General features: G+C 39.1%; 1 protein-coding gene across 1 annotated transcript in view; it reads left to right on the forward strand.

The window, feature by feature from the left end:
* The window catches only part of LOC125347620 (phospholipid-transporting ATPase IB-like), a 101,844-nt gene that overhangs the window by 48,301 nt on the left and 34,584 nt on the right, over window positions 1-18,959 (forward strand). Inside the window, exons 20-25 of the mRNA XM_048340614.1 lie at window positions 257-326; window positions 955-1,039; window positions 4,739-4,878; window positions 7,528-7,666; window positions 12,046-12,110; window positions 14,393-14,565. Of these exons, the coding sequence (XP_048196571.1) occupies window positions 257-326; window positions 955-1,039; window positions 4,739-4,878; window positions 7,528-7,666; window positions 12,046-12,110; window positions 14,393-14,565 (672 nt within the window). The remainder of the gene's footprint in view (window positions 1-256; window positions 327-954; window positions 1,040-4,738; window positions 4,879-7,527; window positions 7,667-12,045; window positions 12,111-14,392; window positions 14,566-18,959) is intronic.

The raw sequence follows: 18,959 nt of genomic DNA on the forward strand, positions 1-18,959 counted from the left end.
TAGAACTTTAGTTTTAAGAACTAGTTTGTTTGTTCAGAAAAGGAAATAGTGGCCATTGAAGAAACTTGTTGACCTTTTCATTGCCAGTTAAAGACTTGAACTACTGAAATTCTTTTGATTTGACTTGTGTGTGTGTATGTGTGTGCATGTGCACATGTATGTGCATGCATGTCTGTGCCTGTGTATATGTGTGTGTGTTAGCACCATGTACTGAAGAAAATGGAAACTAATGATATTTTAAAAAATACTGTTGTAGCAACAGGAAAAGAATGTCTGTGATTGTCCGCACTCCCATGGGCCAGCTACGGCTCTACTGCAAAGGGGCAGTAAGTATTAAGATTCAATATTCATTTAGAGGCTTGAGCCACTGGGGCCTCAGTGGTAACATACTTTATACTTTTGGTATTTGACACCGTATTCATCTGTTTCCTGTGTTTTTCCATAGGTCTGGCTTTGTTTATTTTTATTTTTATTTTTATTTGGGCCTGTTCTAGGGCTTGAACTCAGGGCCTGGCTGCTGTTCCTGAGCTTCATTTTGCTCAAGGCTAGTGCTCTACCATTTGACCCACCGTGTCACTCTGGCTTTTTCTGAGTGGTTTATTGGGTAAGGCTTTCTTGCCCAGGCTGTGTTCAAACTGCAATCATCAGATCTCAGCCTCCTGAGTAGCTAGGATTACAGGGGTGAGCCACTAGCAGCCTGCAGTGTTTAATCTGAATCTCACATAACTGGAAGCATTTGCAGCCCAATGAGCAACTATGACATTTTAGCTAGAGTACACCAATTCAACCTCAAAAGCTTACTCTGAACGCATTCTGGAATTGCCCTTTCCTTGCGGCTGCTCAAACTCCTCATATTTCTTAGGATTAACAAGATTCTCAAGCAGCATTCAGAATTCAGACTTGAATCCTTGTATATGATGTTAATCACCATGAGTCTTATTTTTAATAATATAGGATACAGTGATTTATGAGAGACTTTCAAAAAATTCTGAGTTTGTGGAGGACACATTAAACCATCTGGAATATTTTGCCACAAATGGTAAGTGAAGGCTCTTTAGAGTCCTTTTGGGAATACTGTTTTTTTGGGGGGGAGGGGTTGCCCGTCCTGAGGCTTGAACTCAGGGCCTGAGCACTGTCCCTGGCTTCTTTTTTGCTCAAGGCTAGCACTCTACCACTTGAGCCACAGTGCCACTTCTGGCTTTTTCTATATATGTGGTGCTGAGGAATCAAACCCAGAGCTTCATGTATGTGAGGCAAGCACTAGGCCACATTCCCAGCCCCCAAAATATTGTTTTTTAAAGTGTATTTATTATTATTAAGTAGTTGTACAAAGGGGTTTCAGTTCTAGTACTCAGGTTATAAGTACAATGCATTTTGATCAATGCCACTTCTTCCATTGTTCTCTCCCTTCTTTCCCTAGCCTATCCCTACCTTCAAGTTAAGTAGTTCAATTTTTCACATAGTGTACATTGAATATAAAGACTGTGGAAATACTGTTCTTAAATTATAACCCAGATGTTTTATGGCTACAGGGACCTTATTTATTTACATATGTGACTTTATAGTCATCTGTTTGTTTAAAAGTAAAGGGTTTCTTCTGTAGCTCTTTTTTGTTGTTGCTCCTCTTATATTCCCTTCCTGTAGATGTGCCCCTGCTATCACTGTATCTCATATGAGAACCCTGTATACTGTATATATGTGTATTAGAACTTGGGAATGGAAAGGGAATATCAAAATCGAGAGACGAAGGATAAAAAGACAAATGACTCCAGAAGCAATACTTACAAAACCATTTGGTGTAAACCAACTGAACAACTCATGGCAGAGAGAGGAAAAGCAGGGAAGGGGGATGAGGGAGGAGGTAACAAGTTGAACAAGAAATGTACTCACTGCCTTATGTATGAAACTGTAGCCCCTCTGTACATAACTTTGACAATAAATAAATAATTATTTTTTAAGAGTAAAAGATTTCTCAAAGAATCCCTGCTGATTCATGATTTTTGTTTTCTCTTTTTTCTTCCTTCACCATTTCTATGCTTAGGAACAAACTCTAAAATATGTGTTTCTGTGTTTAAACTGTGTTCCTGTGTTTTCAGCCATGTCATGTTATTTTCTCACTAGTTGTGTTAGGAGCTAGGCCCGTAGTTGGAGCAAATCAAAGACTTTCCAGGACGTGGAGTTGACTACATCATACATTTAACTCCGAAGCTGACATAGTTAATATTACTTGTTATTTTCTCTTTATTTCTCATTTAGATTTACCATCTATGTTTCAAGAAATTGAAATCCCATGAGTGAGCTTTATAAAATACATTTTAAAAAAATTATCATTAAATAGTTTGTATAAAAGAGTTGCAATTCAACAACACAGTTTATGGATACTATGTGTCTTGATCAATGTCACCCCTTTTAACATTCTTCTCTATCCTTCCCAACCCACCCTTTCTTTCACTTTTTAAATTTTGTAGGGTATGCATTGAATTTTTGGCTGCATTCTCCTCACTTTCATCTCTTCATTTGTCTACTCATGTGAGGGAGTTTTCACCAAGAACAATATTCACTAAAAGTTAGCAGAGTGTAATACCACATAAAAGTAAAATCACTAACCCTGTGAAAGCTATGGTTCACTTTCACATTCATCTTTCAATTTACCAGCTCTTCTTATTCAAATGTGTTCAGCCTGGAAATGTAGATATTTTATGCTACATTTTAATTTGGATATCTCATTGCAATCTTTCTTTTATCCTTCCTTCCTTCTTCCCTCCCTTCCCTCCTTTTCTTCCCATCTCTCTTTCCCTCTATCCTTCTCTCCCTCTCTCCCTTCTCCCCTCTCTTCTTTCCTCTATCTTTCTTTCATTTTGTGCCAATACTGAGGTTTGAACTCAGGAACTCTCATGCTTGGCTTTTTTTGCTCAAGGCTGATGTGCTACCTTTTGAACCATGCCTCTACTTCTGGCTTTTTTCTCGGTAACTGGAAATAAGAATTCCATGGACTTTTCTGCCTGGGCTAGCTTTGAACTCTGATTCTCAGTTATCAGCTTCCCAAGTAGCTAGACTTACAGGTGTGAGCCACTGGCACCTGACTTCATTGGAATCTTAAAATATAGATGTGCTGTAGAGTGGCTGAAACATACAGGAGGAAATATATATATATATATATATATATACATATATATACTATATATATGTATATATATATATATATATATTTTTTTTTTTTTTTTTTTGCCAGTCCTGGGCCGTGGACTCAGGGCCTGAGCACTGTCCCTGGCTTCTTCCCGCTCAAGGCTAGCACTCTGCCACTTGAGCCACAGCGCCGCTTCTGGCCGTTTTCTGTATATGTGGTGCTGGGGAATCGAACCCAGGGCCTCGTGTATCCGAGGCAGGCACTCTTGCCACTAGGCCATATCCCCAGCCCGAGGAACTATATTTTAATTAAACACAGAACAGAGTAATAGCTGTATGTGTTCTATAGACAGTTAATGTCTAAGGAATCTGCAAGAATGGATTTTTTTCTGAGTTGCTGGAGTATAGTACACTTGGTTTTAAAAAAATCCTCACAAAATCTAATTTAAATTAATATTCTGTTAATTTAGAGATTATTTGACCATATGTAACAAAAATTGAACATTCAATCATTTATTCAAATATTAGGCATCTATTAAGAGCTATATACTATTATAAATCTCTGGCGCAGGAGTGAATAAAAACCTGTAAAGCTCATGTCTTGAAGAGATTTATCAACAAGTAGGTAATATCAGGTGATTCTAAGTGCTATGAAGATAGTTTAAAAAATAAAACAGGATAAAGGGTATCAGGCAGTGTTTTAGACAGAGATAGAACTGTATGGCTCTCCAGAAAGTATTCCAGATAAGAGATAGTGGACAAGCCTGGAACTATAAGGAGAAGAAGGCATAGCACAAGATGAGTAAGGAAAGGAGCTGAGGCAGAATGAGCAGACCATATCAAGTATATTCAGAATTCTTCTAGGTTTTCCTGTGGACGCAGTAGCTAATGCATATAATCTCAGCTACTCTGTAGGCAGACAGGAGGATCTTTGGTGGTGGTCAACTGGGGTAAAAGTTAGCAACTCTTAAAGAACAAGCTGATCATGGAGTTCACACCTATAATCCTAGCTCTGCCAGAAGCAGAGGACTGAGGTCCAAGGTCATCCCTGGGAAAAATGTAAAACCCTGCTGAAGAATAAAACAGAAAAGGCTGGAGATGCCACTCAGGTGTAGAACACCTGCCTAGCATGCACAAAACCCTGGTTTTTAAAATACTGGTACTGTCCAAGTCCAGTGGATTCATGCCCACCATGCTAGGTGATTAGGAGGCAGAGAATAGAAGCATTGCAGCTTGAAACCAACCTTAGCCCAAAAACCTTATGAGAGCTCATCTTAACCAATAGAAGCTGGTCACAGTGGCGTATACCTGTCATCATAGCTACTCAGGAAGCACAAACAGAAGGAATGAATTTCAGACTGACCTGGGGAATCAATGGGAGACCCTATTCAAAAAATAAAGTAAAAAGGGCCTAGAGGCATGGCTCACATAACAAAACACCTTCCTAGTAAGTTCAAGGCCCTGAATTCAAACTCTAGTATGACCAAAAGAAAGCAAAACAAAACAACAAAAGCAAACATGAAAAATCAGTACTGCCAACAATAGTTTTAAAAAGAAAATGGATTTTTCCCTCTAATGTCTGTCCTGTGCCATGCCATGTTCTCACCTGCAGGTCTGAGAACTCTCTGTGTGGCCTATACTGATTTAATAGAGGAGGAATACCAGCATTGGCTAAAGGAGTATGCGAAAGCTAGCACCAACTTAGATGACCGAATTAAAAAACTGGAGGAGTGCTACGATATCATTGAGAAGGTAACTCAGCCAAAAGCAACACAGGAAGGAAATCTGTCAGTGATACAAAATCAGTGAAAGCTCAGGTAGTTTCCTTTGGCTATGTCAAACACTGAAAATTCATCATATATTCTTTAGAATAGATTTCTCCTTCTTCTAAAACATATGCTCATAATGCTCATTGTGGCAAAATAAGCTAGAGTAATGCATAATCATCTACGGTGCTTGGGTAATAAACAAGGTCTCGTGTATACACTTTCAGCCTGTTTATATATGTGTGTGTGTGCTCATGTGTACTGAATTATCCCATTATATATGTTGAAGACACATTCTGCATCACAATTAGCATGTGTGCACCACAGGCTTGAAGCATGAATTTTTCTCATGACAAATTGGGAGCACTTAACAACAAAACACTGGGAAGATGTTTTTCCCCCATATCTTTCAATAGTCTTATGAGTTCTAATATAAGGTTGAATGCATTTGTATTGGGCATTCTGTGTGCTCCTTTTCTCCAGGGTAGTGTTATGAGTTGGAGAGTGTCACTATGAGGTTAGTGAATTTGTTTCAGCTAAAAAGCCTCTGGAATTTCATTGGTCTTTGGACAATCTTTGCCTTAGATTCTTGGCTTAGAGTTCTTCTGTTCCTTTGGGCCAATAAGCTGTGCATTTTATTCCTGCAAATGTTTGACCTGAACATAGCCCTATGGGGGCATCTCCTTTTCAAAATCACTGGAGGTATTTTCTGGCCCTCTTCTAAGCTCTTATGCCAATAACTCTTTGCTTCTTGAGTATTTTTCCCATGGGGAATCATAAGATTTTAAATTCTTTTCTTGTTGGGGAAAGGACAATAAAGATATTTTCTGTATTTGAAATCAATAGTCCCATTAAGTACATTGTAACATATCATAACTATGTTCACATTTGCATAACCATCAAACAATGAAAATAGAATAGTTTCAATATTTCCCACAAACTCCATCACCACTATTATTCATGCTGTTCCCCCATTTCTCCACTTCTAGCCCCATGCAACTACCCAACTGCTTTCTATCTCTATAGGTTTGCCTCTATCAGACATCTGGAATTATAAGTGGAATTATGTGATAAGTATTTGTTAGTGACTAGCCTTTGTTGTCCCATTTTTGGAATTCATTTTAGCAAATATTATTGTATATGATTAGAGGCACATGGGCATTATGCCTTTGTGTTCCTTCCCTAAGAATATCCTCCTTTTGTCTTACTGTGTGTGAATGCCTAGGATCCTGTATGACTGGCTCCTTTCACCTGGCTTAATACTTTCATGATTTATCCATATTGTAGCATGTGACTGTCAGTACTTAATTCCTTTTCACTTTTGAATAATATTCCATGAGAAGGATGTGACATTTGTCTAATCATTCATCTACTCATGGACATTTGGTTATTTCTTCTTCATAGCTATTATGAATAATTCTATTATGAGCAGTCATGTACAAGTTTTCAGGCAGGCACATACTTTCATTTATCTTGTGCATATGTCTAGGAGCACACTTGTGAGGTCATATGGTATAACTATCTAGATAACCATTTTTGTGGCTGCCAGACTACTTTTCAAAGTGGCCACACTATTATACATTATCAGTCATAGCATATAAAAGTTCTAATTTTTCCCCATCCCCACCAACTGCTGTTCCTGTCTTTTATTGATTATAATTATCCTATTGGCTATGAAATAACATCTCACTGTGGTTTTAATTTCATTTGTTTAGTGATTAATATTGAGTATCTTTTCATATGTCTATTGATTATTCCTATGTCTTCCCTGGATAACTGTCTATCAAATCCTTTGGCCATTTTTTTGTGTGTGTGCTGATCCTGGGGCTTGAACCCATGGCCTGGGGGCTATCCCTGAACATTTTTTTTGCCAGTCCTGGGGCTTAAAGTCATGGCCTGAGTAACTGTCCCTGGCTTCTTTTTGCTCAAGCTAGCACTCTGCCACTTGAGCCACAGTGCCACTTCTGATTTTTTCTATATATATGGTGCTGAGGAATTGAATCCAAGGCTTCATATATTTGAGGCAATAATTCTACCACTAGGTCATATTCCCAGCCCCTCCCTGAGCTTTTTTGCTCAAGGTTAGCACTCTACCACTTGAGCCACATCTCTACTTCTGTCTTTTGGGTAGTTAATTGGAGTTAAGAGTCTCATGGACTTTCCTGCTTGGGCTGGCTCTCAACTGCTATCCTCAGATCTCAGCCTCCTAAGTAGCTAGGATTACTGGTGTTAGCCACTAGCACCTGGCTTATAACACTCTTTTTTATACTTGATAATTTTCCTTTTGTAAAGCATTCTTTATCTGAAATGAATGCAGACTGCAGTCAAATGTTCTCCATGTTTTCAGAACAGTACCTTTTGTTTGTGTTAGGATGGTACAGTTTGTCTTTCTCCATCCCTTCACTTTTAATCTGTACATGTCTTTATCTTTAATGTAGGTTTCTTGTCAACAAGAATGTCTGCATGCTTGACTGCTCATGCTGTAGTACAAATAGAAAAATGAAAAGAAGAGAAAATGTGTGGATATATGTAGGACTTACATAAATAATTAGGCTATATATCTTTTTCCTAATTCATTCCATCTTATTTTTAATCTTTAGTTAGTAATAAAAAATCTCTCTTATAAAACATCTAGGATTTTATGCTGCTTGGAGCCACAGCCATTGAAGATCGTCTTCAAGCCCGTGTTCCAGAAACCATATCAACTTTACTGAGAGCAAACATAAGAATATGGGTGTTGACAGGAGATAAGCAAGAAACTGCAATTAACATAGGTAACCGATATCAAGAAAGATTTTTTTTTCTGTTACTGGCACTTGAACTCAGGGTCTGGGTACTGCCCCTTATTTTGCTGCTCAAAACTGCTACTATACTACTTAAGCCACAGTTCCATGTCTGGCTTTTCAGTGGTTAACTGGAGATAAGAGTCTCACAGACTTTTCTTCCTGTGTTGTCCTCAAGCCTCAATCCACCCCTTCTCCTTCTCTCTAGAAGCTAGGATTACTGGCATGCACAAGCCTCTGGCACTCAGCTCTCTACATCTTTGGAAAAGCAGTGGGGAATGTGGTGGTTGAAAATCATGAGCTTTGTAGTTAGAAGGACCAAAGTTTGAGCCTGAATTTTTCACTGTACATTTATAAACTTGGGCTTTTGAGGATAATATTTTGGAGAAGGCACCCCCTCTGTGGGGTGGGGGAAGTCCCTGAAAGAGCCCTATCTCATCAGCTTACATAGCACCCTGAATCCCACTGAACTAGAGGGCCAGGAATTTGGGTTGTTCATGACAGGGCTCCATGCTGTTGATTTTAGCAGGTAAATACAAATGCCAGAAACTCTCTCTCTCACACACACCCTGGCCCCCTCTAACCAACCACAACTTCCAGAACTCTCCATACCCAGGAGAAGAGGAGGGGCCCAGGCTCAGGGTGAGCATAGGCACTTCTCACTGGAAAGCTCTGGACCAGTAGACACTGGGGAAGGCTGAGGAATGATAACATAGGAGTTGGAGAATGTTCCAGAAAGCTCAGAGCAGCAGGATGAGAACAAGCCATGACTTTCAAGGGTAGCACCAGCACGTCCATCAGCCCAGTGAATCTAGGTGGGACCTCAGGGGTAAGTGAGCTAAACAGCAAGATCTGTGCCTGAGATTTGCGGGTCTGAGGAATGACCACCCTCCTCCGCTTGAGGATAATTTTTGTCAACACTCCAACTTTTGCATTCCATGGAGATAATCACAACACATCCATGGGTTACAACTAAGTGATATGGTGCTTGCTCTTTAAAGTATTGGGCAGAGTAAAGACATTGCAAACACTATCCGCTGCCTACAGCGGATACAATGACAATTTTGAATGTCTTCTGCATTATCACTGGACAGTAATCGTATTCACAGGGTCGATCCTGGCTAAGAACACATTTTGACTTAGGATTGAGCAGGAGTTGGTATGCTAGTATTTGTTTGTGACAGTGGTCACAGATGAAAACAGATTGTAGTCAGATGTTCTCCATGTTTTCAGCATCGAATTCTGTTATCTTCCGAGAGCTTCTGATAACATGCCTCAACAATGAACTCCTGCCCTGCTTCCTAAGTTAGTCACCTGCTGTGACAGAGAATCCTTAGTTCAAAAGCCCAAACAGAAGACAGTAAAAAACCTGAGACTTCTCACATGCCAACATGATACCACAGGAGGAAAACTCTTCACCTGACCTCAGATGCACTGAAAAATACTACATATGCCATGTGCCAGTGACTAAGCCTATAATCCTATCCACTCAGAAGGCTAAGATCTGAGAATTTAGGTTCAAAGCCAGCCAAAATAAGGTCTGTGAGAATCTTATCTAGCAATTAACTAGCAATTAACTAGCAAAAGAGCTGCAAGTAGAGAGAGTGGCTCAAGTGGTAGAGCTCTAGCTTTAAGTGAAAAGGCTGAGGGACAGCACCCTGGCCCTGAAACTAAGCCCCAGTACCAACACACAAAAAATACTATATAAAAATTACCTTTAGCTTATGAGTGTAACACATATATGAAACACAAAACATATTGAAAGTCATTATGATTCTCTGAAGCTTATTGTCCTTGACTTCAAGAAACCACTGCAATATTGCAATCAAGAAAACAGAACTGGGGGCTGGGAATATGGCCAGTGGCAAGAGTGCTTGCCTCGTATACATGAAGCCCTGGGTTTGATTCCTCAGCACCACATATATAGAAAATGGCCAAAAGTGACACTATGACTCGTGGCAGAGTTCTAGCTTTGAGCAAAAAGAAGCCAGGGACAGTGCTCAGGCCTTGAGTTCATGGCCCAGGACTGGCAAAAAAAAAAAAGAAAGAAAAAAAAAACTGTGTCAACTTTGAAATTCAGACTGAGTTAAAAGATCATTTCATTTGATGGAAAGAAAGAAGCTGGGCATTAGGAAGTTTTAGATGACCCAATAATGAATGAAAAGAACAAAAATTTCAGTTTATGTTTTCCTTGTGGTTATACTAAAATAAAATAGGTGGGCAGACATCTAAATCTGAAGGATTCAGAGGTCACTTGGTTATTCGTGCAATCTGTACAAATTTGGGAAAGCTAAAAAAATCATACTATACACATTTCCACTTAAAATTGAATTCCAGAGGCTGGGAATATGGCCTAGTGGTATAGTGGTATACATGAAGCCCTGGGTTTGACCAGCACCACATATACAGAAAAAGCCAGAAGTGGTGCTGTGGCTCAAGTAGTAGAATGCTACCCTTGAGCAAAAAGAAGCCAGGGACAGTGCTCAGGCCCTGAGTTCAAGCCCCAGGACTGGCAAAGAAAAAATAGAAATTCCCATTGACCAAGATCCTTATAAACTGATACTTATAAGAATAAATATAAGTTATTAATATCCAATAGGAATTAAATTGCAACCTATACAAAACTGGTTTATGTGAAGAGTTAAATCCTCTTCGAAAAATTGTCCCAAAGGAATAAAAAGTTATTGATGTGCAAAAGTTTATTTTACAAACTAATTTATCAGCTAAGTACTGGTAGCTCATGACTACATTCCTAGACATAAAAAGTCATAATAAGCCTGGCACTGGTGACTTGTGCCTGTAATCCTAATTACTTAGGAGGCTGAGGTCTGAGGATTGCTGCTGGAAGCCAGCCTGGGCAGGAAAGTCTGCGTGATTCTTATCTCCAATTAACCACCAGAAAATCAGAAGTGGAGCTGTAGCTCAAAGGCAGAGCACTAGCTTTGAGCAAAAGAGCTAGGCCCTGAGTGCAAGTCCTATAACTGACCAAAGAATAAAGGTAAATCAAAAAATTTAAAGTTGTAATAAAATCGCCTAGCTCCTTAGGAGAATAAGATCTGAGGATTGAGATTGGAAGCCAGCCTGGGCAGGAAAGTCTATGAGATTCTTATCTCCAATTAGCCACCAGAATCCTGGAAATAAAGCTACAGTTCAAGGAATAAAGCCCTAGACTTGAGCAAAAAAGTTTAGAGACAGCATACAGGTGGCCCTGAGTTCAAGATCTAGGACTGGCACACACACGAGTTATAATAAAATAGAAGTCTCGAGAGTAGGCTAGTGAACAGCTTTGGAAGTAAAGATTCACACACTTAGGATGGTCATTAATTCTCAGAGACAAAAATTGAACTTGTAAGAAGAAAGAGAAATGCTATTCTGCCTTGCTCAACATTTTCAGACTTTGCTCTTAATGTTAAATCATTACATGTTACTATTTTGTACAGCTGGGTTCATTCCTTCCCAGTCTCTCAAATCCTGCCCCTTTAGGAACATTTGGGAGGAAGGATAGTGGAGGAGAAAGCAACTGGCCAGTAATCAACTTCTCAAAGACCTGTTCCATTTGTTTTTAAATGATTTCTTGTAAGAAGGTAAATAGTAATAAGGGCAGTGTATCTCAAGGAACAATTTCATTCTTCTAGTTAGAGATGTGAGCTAGTATTTGTACCTAATAAAGACTCTTCCATTAACTAATCTTTATTTTCTTCTAATTCTACTTAGGAATTTGTCTATTAATCATAACAATGTTGAGATAGCAGTTTGGTAGAGTAGAATTTGACTTCACCAAAGAGTTTAATTATTATAAATCATAGATATAAGTGCATGTTTAGAAAGATAATAAAAACCCAGTGCCACAGAAATGTTAAGATGGGTCTCTGTTCATTAGGTATAGTCACCTTCTGATACATTTCTATTTAAGTTGTATGCTAAGATTAAAATGAACATTTTCAGTCCTTTTTCTTTTGTTAACATCTTTCTTAGTTTTTTGTAATAGCCACAGGGCAGAGAGCTAGAAAGACAGAGATAGAGACAGAGACAGAGAGAGGTGGAGGGGGGGGGAGAGAAAGAATGAAAAAACAATATAATAATTCAAGACACTGAGATCTGAGGATGGCAGTTCCATATCAACCAGGAAAGTCTGAGAGGTTCTTATTTTCACCTAACTACAAAAAGTCAGAGATGGAGCTCTGGCTCAAGTGGTAGAGCACTAGCCTTTAGCCAAAAGCTAAGAGACAGTGTTTGGCTCCTGAATTCAAACCCAAGGACTGGAAAAAAAAAAAAGAAAAGAAAAAGGAAGAGGACTATGAATGGATTTTTTAAAAAATGCTTGTGGAAAACAATGTTCAAATATGACATCTTCATCATTCTCCTTGCAGCCTATTCCTGCAAACTCATATCAGGGAATTTGCCTCGTATCCATATGAATGCAAACTCATTTGAGGTAAGTGATTTAAAAAGAAATAAACTCCATATTAATAACCTTGTTGCTTAGGGGGCTTATCTCAACTTCTTAAAAATCTATGTATGATTATTTTGAACTCAGACTCAACCCCATAGGAAAGCCTTATTTTTCTTTAAGATTTGTTTTTCCTCCAAATCTTCAAATTCTGTCATGTTTCTGCTTCTTTCTGCCTCTGGTGAGTTCTCATGGCCCAGTCTATTTGACACATTTCCTTCATCACCACCCTGATGCTATACCAAATCTAGGGCTCAGATTCTTGACATTGTTTCCAAGGATGACTATAACTGCAGATACTCAGAAGGTAAAGATTAGGCGAATGGTAGATCTAAGTCAGCTAAATGAGTGAGACCATTTCAACTGACAAGTCAAGCACAGTGTTAGGCACCTATAATCCCGGCTACTGGGAGGAATAGGTAGGAGGATTGTAGTCTCAGACTGGCAGGAGAAAAAACACAAGACTTTATCTGTGTCATATTTTAATCTAACTATTCCTTTTTTCTTGGTCTGAGACTAGGACTTGAACTCAGTCCCTGATGCTTTTGCTCTTTGGCTAGCATTCTATCAACTGACCCAGGCCTCCATCTCAACCTAACTCATGATTACTTTGTCTCTCAGATGTCGATTTTGCTTGTGTTTTAGAGTTACTTGTGAGAAGACAAAGCACAGTTCTTTCTCTAAAGGGCATACAAAGTGGCTTATTCGGAACCAACTATGAGTGACCATAGTTCTAGAACATGGATCCAGCTTACCCTGAATGAGATTACATGAACTCTTGCAGTCACAGAGCAGAAGAAAGTCTCTGATCAATGTATTTAGCTACTATATTAGTAGGGACATCATGTAATTGGGTTACAGCAGAGCAAGGAAATCTCTTACACAGATTTTAGATGTTATAGCACTCTAGTGTTATACAATCATCTACCTGATAATCTGTACATTGGCTTCTTTCGCCTCTCATCAGTCTCTTCTAGAATCTAAATCATTTAGTGCTTGTGTGTGTTTGTGTGCTACTCTCGAATTCAGGGTCTTGAACTCTAGCTTAGCTATTTTACTCAAGTCTGGCTCACTTTTCCTTAACTTTTCACTCAAGGCTGGAGCTCTACCACTTGAGCCACCCTTCCACTTCTGGTTTATTGCTGGTTAATTGTAGATAAGAGTTGTACAGACTTTTCTGCACAGGCTTTCTTAGAACCACAATCCTCAAATATCAGCTTCATGAGTAGCTAAGATTACAGACATGAGACACTGGCACCTGGCTTTCTAAGTCTCTTTTTTCCAATAAGATAGCTGGAGTTTGAATGTTTGTAGACATCTTCTAACCAGGCAATCGAGTGGTTGAATTTGTCTCTCCTTGTGATATCATATGCAATTCTCTAATCTCACATTATGATGATGCTATATTCCATGTCTGAATTTTGGTGGGAGGTTGTTCCTATTGATTGTTTTTTGTTGGAGCATGAAGTCCATACCAGTACTGGGGTTATGAACTGGCTGAAACCTCTTGTTTGTAAACTGTGGAATAAGCACAATTTTACCAACACGTGTGCCACTGGTATACTTGAAGAAATAGAATATATTAGTGTCAGGGCATACAGCTCCTCCTGCTACTGCTCCTCCTTTGCACCCCTCACCTACACTTTGCTTACCTGGAAATGAAATGCCAGGCCTGATCATTACCATCTATATCTGTCACTAGGATCAGTGGGCAAAGACGAAGCCATTCAAACCAACACTGTGGAGTGGAACAAAACACCTCAAGCAACTTTTTATTTTTCGTACTTTTTGACACCACTTCATTGATTTTGTTTTGGTACCAAAGACTGAGTGAAGGCCCTCTTTTGCATATACTTAAGCATACATTGTGCTGCTGAGCTATATCTTCTGCCCCATTGGTGGGTTTTTTTTGTGTATAGGGGGGTGCTAGTATTAGGACTTGAATTCAGGCCTTTGAGCCTTTAGCTATTTCAAGACTGGCACTCTACCTCCTCAGCCACATCTCCCCTTCTGGCTTTTTTATGGTTAATTGGAATGAAGAGTCTCATGAACTTTCCTGCCTAGGTTGGCTTAGTCCTCATATCTCAGCCCCCTGAGTAGCTAGGATGATAGCTGTGATCCAGCGGTGCCTAGCTCCTTATTGGTAAAATTCATGAAGGAAGAATGAAGCCAAAACATACCCCAGCCCACTATCTTTATTCAGGTGTCTTTTCATTTATATTTAAAATGAGGAACATAAAGTTACTTTTTTTTCTCCTCTGTTTTAGGCAACAAAACAAATGATTGATCAGAATTGTCAAGATTTTGGATGTTTGTTAGGTAAAGAGAATGATGTAGCCCTAATCATTGATGGTGAAACATTGAAACATGCCCTCAACTTTGACATTCAGAGGAAGTTCCTAAATTTGGCTCTATCCTGTAGAACAGTATTATGCTGTAGGTAAGACGATACTCACTGTTCTGTCCCCCACTCACACCCTGTATACATATTACTCTTTATGGAAGAAGTACAGAAACATAAATGTAAGTTTTGTTGAAGAAAAGTTGCTATTTGGGAAATGTGTATGCTCAAACTGAAATGCAAAAGTCTGATTTTATTCTATTTGTCAGGATTAAGATTTACTAGAAGAAAGCAAGTTATACTTTTTCTGTGGTAGAAGTACTTGCTGATGTATGGTAAGTCAAAAGAAATGTCCAATCAAAATTGAAGTCTTTAGTTTATGTCCAATCAGGGGCAAATATGGAAAAGTTCACTGAAACTTAGGGGAAAATGATATTGTATTAAAATAAAATTGATTTTCAAAAATGCCAAAGCAGCCAGGTTCTGCTGGCTCACACCTGTAATTGTAGCTTAGATCTGAGGGTCATAGTTCAAAGCCAGCCAGGACAGGAAAATCAGTGAGACTCTTATTTCCAATTAACCACTAGAAAACTGGAAGTGGGGTTGTGGCTCAAAGTGGTATAGCCCTAACCTTGAACAAAAATGCTTATGGACAGTGCCAAGTCAGGCTCTGAATTCAAGCCCCACAACTGACCCCCCCCCCAAAAAAAAAGAAAGAAAGAAAGCCAGCATCTGTAACTAAATTGACTAGAACTGACAAGATAATGGAACTGTTTACAAAAGAGTTGTTCCTTGTTTCTCAATGAAAATAGTAGAGAATGAGGTATTAAAATATTGGTGAATATGGGAATATGGCCCAGTGTCAAGAGTGCTTGCCTCCTATACATGAAGCCCTGGGTTCAATTCCCCAGCACCATATATATAGAAACTGTCCAGAACTGGCACTGTGGCTCAAGTGGTAGAATGCTACTAGCCTCCAGGAAAAAGAAGTCGGGACAGTGCTCAGGCCCTGAGTCCAAGGCCCAGGACTGGCAATGTGTGTGTGTGTGTGTGTGTGTGTGTGTGTGTGTGTGTGTGTGTGTGTGAAATGTCACCCATAGTTCCAGGTCCCTGCCTGGCCTATCTCAGACTGAGATCTTCCTACTTCTGCCTTCTGCATAGCTAGAATTATAGCCATGTACCATAATGTACCTTAAGCTACTTTTGCTCAAGGCACTCTACCACTTGAGCTATAGCACCACTTCTGGCTTTTTCTGTGATTAAGTGGAAAGAAAAGTCTCATGGACTTTCCTGCCTGGGCTGGCTTCCAACTGTGATCCTCAGATATCAGCTTCCTGAGTAGCTAGGATTATAGGTGTGAGTCACCCTCACCAGCTTATAAGACTTTTATCTCCAATTAATCATCAAGACAGGCATAAAAAAAAAGGATGGGGGCGGGAATATGGCTTAATGGTAGAGTGCTTGCTTAACATGTATGAGGCCCTGGGCTTGATTCCTCAATACCACATGAAAAATAATAATAATAAACAAAAGTAAAATGCCCTTTGGACAAGTAGAACTGAGATGGCCCTCAAAGCTCCTTGTTGTGACTTGAAGAGTTTTCACCCAAAATCTCATTTACATCACTTCCTAGCTGGTTCTGAAGCCAGAGTTTTAAAATGCAAAGTCCAATTTCCAGCAGTTCCGCATGTCCAAATGCCTTCATACACTAAAAAAAAGAAGCAAGATGAAATGCAGAGAAAGAAGATTTCTTACATGGCTTATGCAGCCACAGTATGCCTTGGGAAGATGGCATTTCAGCACATCTTTAGTCATCCATAGGACACACACACACACACACACACACACACACACACACACACACACACACACACACACACATACACACACACGAGTTACAGGATTTAAGTAGACAAGGAATTAAGATTAGGAGGGAAAGTATGACTAGTTAAAACGTCCCAGTCACAGGTATGTTGTAGTGATCAGAGGGAGTATCAGATACGGTCTGACAGTTCATTATCTTAGAATTGACCAAGTGACATCTTGTTATCAGAGTCATTGCTTCCTGGCCTCATGACTGTTCTTGTCTACTCCTTCCTGGCTTTCAAGATGGTTGCAAAGTAACTGCAGGAGAGAACAGCTGAAAAATGTTGGGGATTGAAATGCCCAACTTTTATCTTGCTTTTAGTTTATGAGCCTGACTACCAAGTCAGTATTTTTCAGAGAAAGCATCTTTTTAAGCACATTACAGCTCCAGGTTCCCTGGAGGATCATAGTGGCTTTGCCCTAGCAGGTTCTTCCTACCTAGTGGCTTTGATTTGCAGCTTCAAAACCTTGCTGAGAAGCTGTTTTCTGTTTCTTTTGCTTCCAAGTTGCAGAAAAGCTACAGAGTATCAATGGCTTCTCTATACCATCTTGACTACATCTCTAATTTAATTTAATTTAATTTTATTCATATTTAGGTGCTGTTTTGACAGTATTCATTTGCCTACTAGGAAATGAAATCTTTTGTATATCCCTTATCAGTTTGATGGGGCTTTTGGTACCCAAATTACTGAGTAATTAATAAATGATAAATAAAAGAAAAAAGTTTTGCTTCTTCATCCTTTTTTTCTTTTTGCTTTCTTTATCTCTCTGTCTCCTTCCTTCCTCTTTCCCTCCTTCTCTCTATCCCTTCCTTCCTTTCTTCCCTCCCTCCTCTCTCTTTCTTTCTTTCTTGTGCTGGAACTAGGATTTCAACTCATATCCTTACACTTTTTATTGGCTTTTTCATTCACAGCTTGTGCTGTACCACTTGAGCCACACCTCCACTTCTGGCTGATTGCTAGTTAATTTGTTTTTCACCTTTAAAAAATCAATTTATTAATTGTCAAAGTGATGTACAGAGGGGTTACAGTTTCATATGTAAGGCAGTGAGTACATTTCTTGTCAAACTTGTTACCTCCTCCCTCATTTTTCTCCTACCTTCCCCCTCTCCAATCCCCTCCCCCCCCAGTTGTACATCTGGTTTACAGCATATTGTCTTCTAAGTATTGCTGTTGCAATGGTTCACCTTTTACCCTTTGTCTCTCCGTTTTGATGTTCCCCTTCCCTTCCCTAGTTTCGATAAATGATCAGAAAGAATGACATTGCCACCTTCATAAGGAAATGGAAACACTTGGGGAAAAAAATCATACTAAGTGAAGTGAGCCAAACCCAAAGAATCATAGACTCTATGGTTTCCTTCATTGGTAATAATTAGTACATGTCTAGGATAGTCTTAGCAGAAGATCACAGTAGCTCAATAGCTATGTACATATGATCATATAAGATGATGCTAAGGGAAATGAACTCCAAGTTATGGAAATAAGTGGTTTACCATTGTTGTTAATTTCAATGTACCATGTGAAATTATGCCTTTTTCTTTTGTCTTTCTTCCCCATAATTTTACCCCTGATGTCACTGTAACTGATTTTGGTATCCTGGGTATTATATATTCTTTGATTGCTCATTAATTTTACATAACAGTCTTGAGTTTTGCCTGTCTGGGCTTGCTTCCACCTGTAATTCTGAGATCTCAGCCATCTGAGTAGGAAGGATTATAAGCATGAGCCATAAGCACCTGGACATCCTTGATACTTTTGTAAATATTTCAGGGGCAGACAAAGTCCGCTAGCCTGAAATTGTTTAATATTATGAAATTTGTTTTTGTAGTTTATCTGAAGGAATAAAGGAACAATAATATATTGTAATCTTCATTGGACACATAGCATGAGACAGAAATAAACATTTGTTATGTTACATTTTTTAGCTTTTTTTGTTAGTCACCTCAGCATTACTTGGACTCTCTTTGCTGATACTTCATGTCTTTCAATTTTCCAAATGATTCAAATTCAGTGGAATGTAGTTTGATTTTCAAAGGACACATCACATACCACATTTCGGGTGCTTGTCCTGGGGCTTGAACTCATGGCCTGGACATTGACACTGCGCTTTTTTGCTTATGGCTAGCAATCTACCACTTTAGCCACAGCTCCCCTAATGACTTTTCTGGTGGTTAACTATAGATAAGAGTTTCACAGACCTTCCTACCTGGACTGGTTTTAAACCATGATCCTCAGATCTCAGCCTCCTGAGTAACTATAATTATAGGTGTGAACCACCAGTGCTCAGTTTGGGAGAAATTTTCAAATAGCATTACAATCAGGAGACCTTCTTTTTTTCCTCCCATGTAAAACTGTAGTGTAAGTTAATATAATAGACTAGCCTTAGACTATAGGGATTTGTGGGAAAAGCAATAAACTAAAGAACTTCTTTACATTTATGCTGAGCAATCCATACATATTTCTATTGATATACTGAGCCACTACTGTGTAACTTGTCTTTGTTTCATTTCTATGGGACGGTTGGGAGCAGTTTTGCACTTAAAAAGAGTTTAACTAAAGAACTGAGAACTCAGAATGGTGGTGTTTTCCTGTACTCTCAGCACTGAGGAAGCTAAGGAACCATAGTAA

The sequence above is a fragment of the Perognathus longimembris genome, chromosome 3 (genome assembly GCF_023159225.1).
Source record: "Perognathus longimembris pacificus isolate PPM17 chromosome 3, ASM2315922v1, whole genome shotgun sequence".
NCBI classification, from domain to species: domain Eukaryota; kingdom Metazoa; phylum Chordata; class Mammalia; order Rodentia; family Heteromyidae; genus Perognathus; species Perognathus longimembris.